This window comes from Drosophila santomea, chromosome 3R, assembly GCF_016746245.2.
Source record: "Drosophila santomea strain STO CAGO 1482 chromosome 3R, Prin_Dsan_1.1, whole genome shotgun sequence".
Taxonomy (NCBI): Eukaryota; Metazoa; Arthropoda; class Insecta; order Diptera; family Drosophilidae; genus Drosophila; species Drosophila santomea.
The window spans coordinates 15,422,839-15,435,422 of NC_053019.2; the positions used below are offsets into that span (position 1 = coordinate 15,422,839).

General features: G+C 42.4%; 3 protein-coding genes across 4 annotated transcripts; 2 read left to right on the plus strand and 1 right to left on the minus strand.

Moving 5' to 3' along the window:
* The first annotated feature begins 9 nt into the window (after positions 1-9).
* LOC120451169 (serine protease inhibitor 88Ea) lies at positions 10-2,108 on the plus strand. The gene is made up of 3 exons (XM_039634607.1): positions 10-144; positions 709-1,707; positions 1,766-2,108. Exons 2-3 carry the CDS (start codon positions 727-729, stop codon positions 2,069-2,071), a joined length of 1,287 nt encoding a protein of 428 aa, XP_039490541.1. The 5' UTR covers positions 10-144; positions 709-726; the 3' UTR covers positions 2,072-2,108.
* A 299-nt stretch (positions 2,109-2,407) lies between these two features.
* LOC120451172 (serine protease inhibitor 88Ea) lies at positions 2,408-5,785 on the plus strand. Its single transcript, XM_039634608.1, has 3 exons — positions 2,408-2,541; positions 4,302-5,299; positions 5,362-5,785. The coding sequence occupies exons 2-3, from the start codon at positions 4,313-4,315 to the stop codon at positions 5,656-5,658; spliced, it is 1,284 nt and encodes a 427-aa protein (XP_039490542.1). The 5' UTR covers positions 2,408-2,541; positions 4,302-4,312; the 3' UTR covers positions 5,659-5,785.
* Positions 5,786-5,859: 74 nt separating this feature from the next.
* On the minus strand, positions 5,860-12,539 carry LOC120451168 (transmembrane protein 165). 2 transcript variants are annotated; one of them, XM_039634605.1, is made up of 7 exons: positions 12,450-12,539; positions 9,718-10,003; positions 9,359-9,649; positions 9,152-9,292; positions 7,609-8,175; positions 6,653-6,832; positions 5,860-6,584 (listed from the first exon to the last, which is right to left on the minus strand). In XM_039634605.1, exons 2-7 carry the CDS (start codon positions 9,895-9,897, stop codon positions 6,405-6,407), a joined length of 1,539 nt encoding a protein of 512 aa, XP_039490539.1. In that variant the 5' UTR covers positions 9,898-10,003; positions 12,450-12,539; the 3' UTR covers positions 5,860-6,404. The 2 variants fall into 2 exon arrangements, with proteins under 2 accessions (XP_039490539.1, XP_039490540.1); XM_039634606.1 differs by lacking the exon at positions 7,609-8,175 and having other exon boundaries at positions 12,450-12,531.
* Between the last annotated feature and the right edge of the window lie 45 nt (positions 12,540-12,584).

Here is a 12,584-nt window from a genome sequence, read left to right on the forward strand (position 1 = left end):
GCATGCTTATCACAAATTCGCATTAATTTAAAGCCAAGCTCTGCCGTTTATTTGCCACATGAATTAGTTTGAGATTGTGAGTGCAATCGGTTAGACCAACTTCTATTTTGAACAAATTTTATTTCTGTGCCATATTCCAATAAGGTAAGCCCCACGATCCTTACTTTTGCTTTTGGTTTTATACAATAAATATTTCATAATAACGCCTATACATTATAATACAAGTTTACAAGAAATTTACACGTTTCCCAGAACATAAATGTTTCTTATCAGTAAAAATATACATATATGCGAGTATTATAAGAATTATGATGACTACAAGAATAGAATTCATAGAATTTAGGCAATCAGCTCACAAATGTGAAGAAATACATTAATAACAATTATTATCTAATTTTTGTGGGACACGTTTGAATGTTTTTACAATTTCTTAATAATTGAAGATTCAAAGATTCATACCAGACAATCTGGGTGTGTCCATGAGTATGTTGAAGGAATTCCAACTTTATTATCTCTGGCGAAAACCCAGAATATACAAATGTATATAAATAATAACGTTTAATTCCCCGAGAACATACAGATAATGCAGGGGTAAGATTAATTTCCTTGAGTGAACATTAATAAATGATGCATGTTTTTTCTTTGGGAAATAATAATACATTGTATAATAATTCAAATAGTTCACAAACTAATGGATGTCCTTTACAGGCAGTTGGCAGTACAAATATGCATACCTTCAGTTTGGTCCTGTTGGCCCTCCTTCCTGTGGTAACCCTCGCTGTTTGGGACAAACCGGACCTGTCACTACTGCATGCATACTCAAACATTTTTGAGGGAGAACGAGTCTTCTCCATAGCATTGATGAAACAGATAAGAGAGATGTACCCTGCAGGCAATCTGTTCTTCTCGCCGTTTAGCACCTATAACGCCCTGCTCCTCGCCTACTTCAGTGCCTCCGAGGATACGGAACGTGAGCTGGCCCAGGCACTGAATTTGGGATGGGCATCCAGCAAGCAGCAGGTCCGGTCTGCGTACATATTGGGAAAGAGGCAGGACGAAAACCGGTTCCACCAAAGTCCCATGGTTCTCTCGTCTGTGAACCGCATTTTCGTCGACAAGACGGTAAATGTGTCCAGCAAATTTAACACATTACTCTTCGGTGAAACCGAGGAGTTGGACTTCAAGAATGAACCGGACAGTTGCCGTATGCAAATAAACGACTGGATCGCCGAGAGGACGCACAACCAGATCCGCGACATGCTCAGCTCCAAAGAGATCAATTCCCGCACCATGATGGTGCTGGGCAACGCCGCCTACATGAAGGGCCAGTGGCTCAGCCAGTTCAAGGAGGAGGAAACCGCCTTGAAGCCCTTCTACATAAACCAGTATGAGAAGGAGATGGTTTACATGATGCACAAGACGGGCCCCTTCAAGATGACCATTGATGAAGGCTTGCAATCGCAAATCATCAAGCTACCTTACCGCACCATATACCAGTCGGCGGAGACTCACATTTCCACGCCGGAAAAAAAATCCGATATCTCCATGCTGATCATTCTGCCATACTCCAAGGAAATGCGTCTAAATGATGTAATATCCAATCTAAATGCCGATTCCCTCAATCAATTGCTCAAACAGGCAATGCCGCAGGAGATCGAGTTGTCGCTGCCCAAGTTTCAGTTTGAGCAGCGCCTGGCACTGACCCCGGTGAGCCATAACTTGACTGGACCAATTGAGCCGCACTAACCAGCTTTTACCTTTCCAGATCCTTGGCCGAATGGGACTGAACAAAATGTTCTCCAAAGACGCCACCTTCGGTGACCTGACTTCCGATCGCATTTCCCTTGCCATCGATGAGGCCCAACATCTGGCCAAGATTCAGGTGAACGAAGTGGGCAGCACTGCAGCCGCGGCCACCATCCTCTTTGCCAGCCGATCCGCCAGACAGCCCGATCCCAGCAAATTCAACTGCAACCATCCGTTCGTGTTCCTCATCTATGACGAAAGGGTCAACACCATCCTGTTTGCAGGCGTCTATAGCGATCCCAGAGAAATGGAGCAGTACAAGTGATCTAAAATAACAAAATATATGCTCTATTAAACATCAACCTTCGTTCAATTTATTTATTTTGCCATTGGGCAACGATGATACACTTTATTTTTATTCATTAGGATCACAACGTACCAAATAATGGCCTTGGAACTTACAAATATTTTCAAATCAGGCTTTCGAAGTCACTGCTTTCGGATCCCCGTTCGAATAACTGCTCCTAAAGAAGACCTGCTGAACCCACCGACAGCTCCACTGTGCTGGGTGACCATTCCAGTTAAAGTTAAAGCCTGTTGCTTGGCGATCATCGGTTATCGATAACCAAGCTGCGCTTGGGTTTCAAGTACCCAACAACCCAGCAGCTAGCCAGCTACTCTGGGCAACCGGACTCAGTTTATAGTTAGATGCGCAGGTGAACGGACTTGCAGTCGGTCCAAGTTGTAGTTATATCCTATCTCGGTGCCACTAAGCCTACGTACACTTCAAAGAAGGTATTTCCCAGTGCACATCGAGTGTGTCTGTCCCAATTTGCTCAACTCCCGGCAATTGTGACGATCATTAAACGAATCGGGTTGAAATTAAAGCGTCGCCTATTATTGTTACACTAATCAGCATGCAAACGATTGCACAATTGCACATACATGTTTATGCATATAGCGACTTTAAATGGGGCAGTGAATAATCGCTATGTACAATTTTTTGCCACCATAGCCTTGATTTGATTGATCTCTAAAGTGTGATGCCATGATGACCTCCGATTTAACAGGGATTTCACTTAATGACTTCCAAGCAAAATATCACTTCGTGTATGAATAATACGGCTTAATCAGTGCAATCGCAAATTGAACTATTAATTCAATTTTGTTGTGCAAAAATAACTTTTAACTATAATTACAACCAACAAATACATATAGTCTTAGTCACTAAAATTACCTAATTACATGTAAATCACATTTGTCTATAGAATTTGTTTATATAAAGAAGTAGTAAGAAAGGATAGTTACTTCCTATATTTACATATTTCATGAATGACTTCAGCCGAAATTTGTGAGCAATTTCAAAGCAAGTGATTGTTTTTCAAAGTGTTTTTGCCAAAACAATTAATCCAAGTTCAATGCAGCTTACTCTAGACCACTTCCTCCTGTCGGTCAAAACTGGTTGGCCAGAAAAACCCAGCTTGCGCAGAAACAAGCGTTACGTCTATGGGGTAAAACACAAAAAAAACACAAAAAAATAAAACTGCCGAAAGCAATTACAAAATCGCCCATACAGGGTCAACAATGAGCATTCATACGCGTTGGAATACGAAACGCCAACAATTCGTCCCGTTTATGAATCATATACTATGTATATTGGTAACTGCCGGTGGGATCCACAACCGGTTATCGAAAATGTTAATTTTGGGTTTTTTATTTTTACACAAAACGCTTTTCACTGCAGTCACGCAACGGATGACTTCGTCATCGCTCAGCTGCTAAAAGCTAAACTGGAGCTCATGCTCCCGATCCGATCTGTAGGCGCTACTCCATGCTCCATGCTCCACGCTCCGATGGATGCATATGGGTGGAATGGCTCTGGGTACATTGTGTTCGGATTGCGAATTTCGAGTGCGGAGCGGCGGAAACTTTCACTTTTTTTATGTCGCCTCTGCAGAGATGTTGCAACTGTCGTCCGCAGATAACTGACACCGACCCACCAATCGATGGACTGGAAAAGCTTTTTGGTGAATCAGCCTTAAGTGATGTTTAACGAGCTGAAATCGGTTTCATATCATTGAAGCGTTTCAACCAGCTTTTCGTCATAACTTAGTTTATAAACTATTTTCAGATTGGTAGTTTACAACGTTTCAGCAATAGTTTTATGTAACTAGAAAATCCTAATGACTTGTAGTTTGGAAAACTAAGCGAATATTAAGTACCTAATTAGCTTGGACTCAGTTCTAATTTATCTACTCCCATAATTAGTGCTCAAAAACCCCTTTGGGGTATCCGAGATCACTTTCTGGCATTTGATTTTGCCAAACTTTCTGGGTCATTCATTTAAACGCTTAGGTATATAATAAATTAGACGGAAATTTTACCAGGATTGGATTCCGGTCACGTATATCTCAAAAATCACACACTTAAACGCCTGGTATACAAGGTCGCATATTTACGGTTCAAATGCCTTTCGGTTACTCATTTCTATCACATACGCTTGCCGTTTGGAACAATTGTTATTTTAGACTAAAATCAGTTTTCATTCTTGGCAGGCTTTTCCAACATGCACATCCTCAGCCTATCTCTGCTGGCGGTATTGCCGGCCATCGCCCTAGCCAGTCTCTGTGGGGTTGAGCCCGATGTGAGTTTATTGAATCAGGGGTTAAACCTCTACAAGGGCCAGCAGAACTTTGCCGTGTCCATGCTGAATGTGATTCGGCAGAGCACGCCCAATGAGAACGTCTTCTTCTCGCCGTATAGCACGTACCACGCCCTGCTCCTCGCCTATTTCGGATCCTCCGGAGAAACGGAGAAGGAGTTGGCCAAGGTGCTGCACCTGGATTGGGCTGACTCAAAGGAGGTGGTGCGCAGCGCCTACACCTTGGAGAAGACGAGCCGCAAGGAGCGGCAGAGCAAAATGCCACTTGAGTTCTCTTCAGCCGATCGCATATTCTTCGCCAATGATCTGCATTTGACCGAGTGCGCCAGAAACCGCCTGGCCGAGGAGGTCCAGCAGATCGACTTCAAGAACCAGCCAGAGGAGTCGCGCAAGCAAATTAACGATTGGATTGCCAAGCAGACTCACGACCAAATCAAAAATATGCTCAGTGCCGATGAAATCACTCCGCGCACTCGTTTGGTCCTGGCCAACGCCGCCTACTTGAAGGGCCAGTGGCTCAGTCAGTTCAAGACAGAAAAGACGGTCCAAATGCCCTTCTATACGTCCCCGTCAAACTTCTCGCTGGTGTCCATGATGCAGCAGAAGGGCACCTTCCTGCTGAATGTCGACGAGCAGCTCCGCGCTCATGTGCTTCAGCTGCCCTACCGCACCGTTTTCGAGTCGCAGGAGACGGAGGACAGCTCACCGGACGATAACTCGGACATCTCCATGGTGCTCATCCTGCCACCATTTAACAGTAACTCCCTCGAAGATGTGCTCTCCCGCTTGAATGCCGACAGTCTGGATGATTCGCTCAAGCAGGCCATGCCCCGCGAAATCGAAGTGTCGCTGCCCAAGTTTGAGTTCGAACAGCGCCTGGAACTGAACCCAGTAAGTCAAAATTTCTTGACTCTGAAGTTTCATTTAGTTCTTACCTGCTCCATTCCTTTTAGATCCTTGCCAAATTGGGAGTGAGCAAAATGTTCGATGAGTCCTCCGCTACTTTTGATGATCTGACCTCAGAGAAGATTTCCATCGGTGACTCCAAACATGTGGCCAAAATCAAGGTGGACGAGGAGGGAAGCACTGCGGCGGCGGCCACAGTCCTCTTCACTTACCGCTCGGCCAGGCCCGTGGAGCCCGCCAAGTTTGAGTGCAACCATCCGTTCCTGTTCGTCATCTACGACAAGATCGCAAGAGCGATCCTATTTACGGGTATCTATCGCGATCCCAAAACTATAAAGCAGTAAAGAGACGGTATGCCTCAAGGTACTGCAACTTTGCAACTAATCTAACCAAAATATTTTTCGACTGTAAAAGACAATGTAAACTTTAAAACAAACTTAAACCATAATAAATTATGCCTATAACAAGAAACCAAACGAATTTGTTCAGCACTGTTAAGTGCTTTAAAAAATCTAAACGACGCCCATTAAGCACACTTTAAAATCTTTGTTTTGCTCAATTTACTAAGTTTTTCATACAAAAATCGCATAAATAATCAAATCTACAAAGTTTCATTTTGGTTGTTTCCATTAAGTAAACACGGCTACGTAAACAAATATGCGAATAAGGATGTGGGTTATGGAGGGAAGGATACAACTCGGAGGAGCGTGGGCATCGTGGTAGCTCTACACGCGTATGTACAATCATCTTTAATTCTTAACACGAAACCGAAACTGAACAATCAAATCAAAGCGATACTAGACAATTGGAAAACTGAAGAATTCATTGTGTGAACTAAAAAAGTATGTCATGGCCGAAGCGGAAAGCACTGAAGGCACTTTTTGTTTTTTTTTTCTAAATATGTTAGGTTGTTTGGCAAGAAAGCTACGTTAAATACATCGATGCATTCCGTCTTGAAATAGATCAATACGATCCTTGCCTGATGCTCCTCGAAGAATATTGGGGTTTATCAGGTAGTAACTAAAACTAAATCTTCATAATATTGTGGGGTCGTCAACGGGCAATCTCGTTTAGAGTATAAAGGCTTCGCCTAGATGTCATCCGGAGGTATGGCGACAGCGTAGATGGCGAATCCGATGAACACAATGCCACCCACAATGGTGACAGTGCGCACTGAGATTTTGGAAGCCACAAGACGACCACCAATCACAGCCAGGCCGGTGCAGATGCAGTGGCCAATAACACCGCCAGCGATTACGCCGTAAACGTCCTGAAATGGAAAATGATTACATCTCATGTACACTCCTTAGGCTCGTAAGCTAAATCCAAAGTGCTTACCTTGCTGGCGGCGAGAATAATGGTGGTCAGTTGGGAGCGATCGCCCCACTCGGCCAGGAAGGTCATCGTGAAGGCCTGGGCCAGGATGCGCATGGTGAAGTAGGTGGCACCTCGTTTCTGTGGACGACGACGACCGCTCTCGGCGTCATTTACCAGCGCCGCGTTCACATCACGATCCAGCTGTAAAAGAAAATGAGGATTCATATAGATCAGTATGGGAACAGCAAGCGGACTAGAAGGATTCGATGAAAATGTGCGCAAACAAAGGGGCAAAACAGCAAACTAAAAATACATGTAAATACTTTTGAGCCAGAAAACGTGTAAGTATTTTCCTGCTGAATAAAACAAAAAATATAAACTAAAATCAAAAAACGATCACTTCATCATAACAACATGCAGAGAGAAAAACTGGGTGAAATGTGTGCGATTCGAATGGAAGTGAAACGATACCAATGGGGACAAAACCAAATGCCAGATGACTTAAAGTTAAAAAATACTTGATGCTTGTGTTTTTGACTGTAGTGTCACTGTTCTATGAGTTTTTTTTTGAGTGTGAGTTCATTTCTTTTGGTCAAAAAGCACGTGAAACGTATATGATTAGGTAACAACAAAAGTTAGCGGTTGTCAGTTATATAGATTACCGAACCTCATTCTGATTACATTTTCTAGAAATAAAACTGATTAAATCTATTGTTATAGGTCACTTTTTTTCCGCCTCTAATTTCCATCAGATCAATATAATTTCGCTCTATGGCTCTTTGGAAGACATTAGATTTAAAGTTAAGGCGCTTTATTAATCTAAATTAAATGACTGGGGATCACAGTCCATTCAACAATCTCCAGCTACGTGTATAGTGCTAGCACAAAAGCAAAAATTCAATCAGCTCCAATTCCGAAAAACGTAATCGAATGGGAAACGGAAGCGGGACAATCGCAAAAACGGTTTATGGCCTAACCCGTGCTTTGAGAGCGCCATTCACCGGTCCGGAGTCACCGTTCAGGCTGCCGTTGAGACTGTGCATGCTATCGTGTCCGGCCAGCGGAGCACGGGGCTCCGAGGTGCCGCCTACGGACGGTTCGGTGGGATGGCCAGCCAGCTGGACATCGACGGTGGCGGTGGAGGCGGCAATGGAGTTGGTTTGTTCGGTCTGGTTCGATGAGGCCGCCGAGTGGGCCGGGCTGCTGGGGAAGGTCTTCATCTTGAGCTGCTCCACAATGCGGCCGCCCTCCTTGAGGAACACCTCCGATTCGTGCTGTTCCCGGTCCTCGTCATCGTTGCCAGTTTTATCACAGCTATTTTGCTTACTATTAGTATGTGTGGTACTGGTGGTGCCGTTGTTGTTATTGAGATGGTTGCGCTGCTTTCGCTGGCGATGCTGCATGTCCGTGGTGGAACCTGCTGCCGTGGAAATGGAGTTGCGGCCATGGATGAGCGCCTGCTCGCTGGCATCCTCCTTGTCCGAGTTGCTGTTCTTTCGCTTGCCCTCCGTGTCCTCGTACTTTCGGCTGGCCTTGCGCAGCAACTGCGTTTGGAGCGGCCCACACACAAATCAAAGTTGAGTGCAACATATATAATTTATGTTTGTTTCGGTAACATTTTCAGGGGGCAACGTTATATCAAATTGTTCAAATTTCGTGTTGCATAAAGGAAAAACAATTAAAAATTTGCATTAGCTAGAAATTCGATTGGCAGAAATTTTGATTTTGATTAATATTCTGGTGGAGTTTTCGTTTGCCAAAAAGCTTTTCCATTTCAAACGATTTGCTGGTTTAGTACGAATTTGCTTTAAATATTTTCAATAAACTTTTGAAACTCGCTTGTATTTGATATGCGCAAATCGTGCAATTAGTCACATGGGCTTAGATGTGTGGTAAATGTTTGTATGTGAATTTCGAACGTTTGATTCTAGGTAAATCAAAACCAAAGATTTTCGGAAGCTATAACTGAGAGTATGTGGCCACCCAGGTGTTTCACTGACGCTGTTCGGAGCGCCCATTAACTGATCGGCTTGGGATATTCAGTTAAGATAACCATAGTGTTTTGTTGGGGGCTAATAAAATTTTCTAATTAGCATGCAATCAAGGTGTAATTACAATTATGAAAAGCTTAGAGTTCGTGTTTGATTAGTAATTGTTGGCTTGTTATTGTTCGCGGCTCTCGTGTGAGGCAAATAAAATGGTGTTTAGTCTCAACTAAGACTGAAAACCAAAGCGTAGCATATGAAGTGATCGCTTTGGCGGGGCATCAATTAGTTGTTGGTCTTTTGTGCTCTACATTTTGCCAGTCGTTATGGTTATAATAATAGTAAAACAACAAATTAAGCGCAGATATTAACAAAAGCAGTAAAAATAACTAATTACTATAATAATGCAGCAACGGTGTACTGCAGAAAAGCGTTACTAATTGAAACAAGGTTGGGATATATAGAAACTACTGCAACATATAGCACCACTACTATAATACAATACTATACAAGGGATCCTTCAAGGACGACTCACCTCATCCTCGCGCTTCCGCAGATCTGTTTGCACCTCTTCCAGTTCCTCCTGAGCGTCGGTTGGTTTCATTTTGTAGCCGTCGTACAGCATTTTCAAACCAAATATTAAAAATAATGCAGTTGAGATATAATACGTATAAATCTGTGGGTGAAAAAAAAGAGTGATCTTAGTTTGTGAAGTTATCTAAAGCATATTTCCACGACCTACCTTAGGAATAAAGTTCGCTGCCATGCCAAATGCGCATGAGAGTACCGTCATTAGCGCCAAGGCGGCGATGGCACCGCCAAAGACAATCAAACGCGGATGGCGCATGGCCATGATGGCAGCAATGAAGAAAGTCTTATCCCCTAGCTCTGTTAGTAAGATAACAGAGATCGATGCGGTAAACGCATCGATAAAGGTGCCTTTCGTCTTCGGCCGATCCGCATCATCCTTTGGTTTCTCCGCTAAAGAACTCAGGTCCGTTGGCCTATTCAAATCGCCCTGCACCTCGATGTTCTGCAAGCATTAAAGCATATTTGTGAGTAGATGGTTCAAAGGAGGAAGTAGGTTAACGATATACTTACGCCCTGTAATCCGGATTCAATGACCGCATTGTCCGCACTATCCGGTTGTGCTTCTGCCGCACAAATTGTGCCGAATGTGAGCACCACCATCAGGGCCAGCGCCATGTGCCATTTGGCCGTGCGCTTCAGGTATACATTGTGTCTGGTCGTCTGCCAGAAGTAGGATTGGTTTTGTGACATCTTCGCTGTCTGTGGATAGGAACTCTCGCTCCTCTATTCGCGCCGCATGCAAATCTCGGGTTTCCTTTGAACTTTGAACGTGTACGTGTCCGTTGCCCTCGACTAACTGCAAAGAAATGAAGTAGAGCCGTTGAGAATCTCGCTCGCATGGGGTAAAATATACTGGGCCAGGCACAATGTTTATGGCTAATCGGGCAACAAGTGCTCTCCGCGGCATTATTTGTACAAGGCAAACTGAAAATCACTCGTGTCTGTGTTTGGCCAAGTCAAAACTGGGCTCGATTTCGATGGGGTATGGGGAATGGGGTATGAAGCTGGCGGGGAAGGTCGGGGCTCAGATAAGCGACCACTGCGACAAGTGTCGTCTGATATGGTCAATCAAAGTCGCTGCCCTCGACTCAGTTGGGAGCCCGTACAACTCAGTTGCCGAAACATATTCATCCCTCTACATGGCACGACCATTCAATACGTCAGAGGCAAAAGTACTCAACTATCGATTAGATAATGGCCAGGGAAACATTTGGGAATCTTTGCAATTTTTTGCTGAATACCAAATGCTCTGTGGGGTCTCCCCCTTGGCACATTTATACTGTTTATCTTTGGAGTCTTATGGCGCTAAATATTTTTGTGTCTTATTTGCTTAGATCGCAGTTCGTTATCTTAGAAATTAACCTACGGGCGGACAACTCTCGGAAATTATGTGCAGACTAGAAAGGTTGAATGTGGGATTAGCGTAATATTTATATTTCAAAAGAAATTTATATATAATCATTATACATTAAAAATAAATAAATACTTTACATTATCTTTAATTATTTTTACACTAGTGAAAGAGACCAGAATAAATGAAATAAATAAACTATACGTTTTTAAGACAGGACTCCTAAAGATAGAGTATAGATATAGACAGATAGATACGTGACCAGAGAAACCAGAAAAAGTTGGGCAGTAATTGGCACTATATCTGGTGTACATGCGTATGGTCATGTTTCTAGTTTTGTATGAATATATATAAGAGAATACATATGTATGTATATGTTTATAATTTAGTTTATGATATGGTTGGTAGCTTTGTGGGGGTTTTCTTTGATGATGCGAAAATTCAGCGCCATGCGTGTGATTCCCTTTTGTGATTAATTAGTTTGGAAACCACTTCGATTATTTATCCAATTATTTATTGAAGGACATTAACGAAGTTTAATGTTTAATGCCCTTATCATATCATCAAAAAGAAATCTATATATGTACTTTCTAAATTCTCTAAAGGAAATAAATCTTATCATATCATATCTGAGATTTAACCTGTGGGTGTTTAATGCAAATTGTATGCTTTACTGAGTAATTAATACGACTGAGTTATTTAAATATCCTGGTCGAGAAAAAACAAAGGGGGTTTCATCATGTTACGTCTTGTTTTAAGTGAATCAGCGTTGTTTATAAAAGAATCTGCTGCTTTGGGTATCTTTTTCCACTGGGCTTCCTGTGATTCTCATTTGCTAAGCAGAGATCCTCCTCTACGGTGGTTTTGTCGTTCTATACATATTTGTTCATATTCCATTAACGTCATCAAAGTGGATTTTTGCTCGATAAATATAAGATTCAAGACGCATATTTAGCACGGGGGAGCAGAAGCGAAAGACCGCGAAAGCTATCATTATGTAAACATACAATGTGTGCTGATTCTTTGATAGTTCCGTAGTTACGTACACACTTGTAATGGAGAGAGAGTGATACGAAAACTATAAACATATATATTTTGGGAGGGCGGTTTGGCCGAAACATTGTAAATAACATTTGATTAATACGCATACAAACGTATTTCCAGTTAATTTTAACTGAATTCAAATTACAAACTCACACACACTCGGAAATTTGCGTTGATTGTCGCGCAAAAAAATAAATAAGAACAAGAAACGGGTCGAGAACGGGCAGATAAATCAATTGGCTAGTCTACAAACAACAATACTCATGTATAATCAGAAATAATATTCATTTATGACCAGCTACGAATGTTGTAATGGTTTTGTTTTCGAATGCTTGGCATTGATTTCTGTTTCCCTTCTATTTATTTTCGCGAATTCTATTTTTGTAAGACACGCAACAACAAGAACAAAAACAACCGAATCTAACGGTTTCACACCACATCGCTGGCCAGTTAGCTATGTATGTAACATATGTAAGTTTTCTTTTCTGCGTATTTAATGGTTTATACTCTCCACGCGAAGTTATTGGCACAAGGTCAACTGTGTGATAGCTAATTTATTTATTTAATAGCTTTCATTATCGCATTGTTTTCATTGCGTTTCACTTGGCACTTTAATTGCTTTAAGCCTTTTTCCCGCCAGATCTAGCTAGCTGAACATCACTATCTGAAACACCTAGCCGCTGACGACAGCAAATTGTCAATCAATCGAAAGGCAACTGTACTGCTCGCAAATATCACACAATTTATAAGCATAGAGTGATTCTTTTGGTAACTCATTTCTCATGAATCAACGCCAACTTATAATTTAATTAGCTTAACTAGTGGAGCACAGAAAACACGTCCTTACATTGCGAGAATTACTTTTCGTTCTGTTCGGTGTTGGGAAACGCTCAAAGGCGAGCGGTACTGCACAACGATGTCGAATTTAAACAGCTGTTGTTGGCGCCTGTAGAACGAGATGGGTTATACTCTGCCAAAGAGC

Excerpts from the sequence above, each read along its gene's own strand:
- LOC120451169 (XM_039634607.1), top strand. The coding sequence starts at position 727 with ATGCATACCTTCAGTTTGGTCCTGTTGGCCCTCCTTCCTGTGGTAACC. Across the intron at positions 1,708-1,765 it reads AGCGCCTGGCACTGACCCCG|ATCCTTGGCCGAATGGGACT; the intron begins GTGAGCCATAAC and ends TTACCTTTCCAG.
- LOC120451172 (XM_039634608.1), top strand. The coding sequence starts at position 4,313 with ATGCACATCCTCAGCCTATCTCTGCTGGCGGTATTGCCGGCCATCGCC. Across the intron at positions 5,300-5,361 it reads AGCGCCTGGAACTGAACCCA|ATCCTTGCCAAATTGGGAGT; the intron begins GTAAGTCAAAAT and ends CATTCCTTTTAG.
- LOC120451168 (XM_039634605.1), bottom strand. The coding sequence starts at position 9,897 with ATGTCACAAAACCAATCCTACTTCTGGCAGACGACCAGACACAATGTA. Across the intron at positions 9,650-9,717 it reads TTGAATCCGGATTACAGGGC|AACATCGAGGTGCAGGGCGA; the intron begins GTAAGTATATCG and ends TAATGCTTGCAG. Across the intron at positions 6,585-6,652 it reads TTATTCTCGCCGCCAGCAAG|GACGTTTACGGCGTAATCGC; the intron begins GTAAGCACTTTG and ends TTTCCATTTCAG.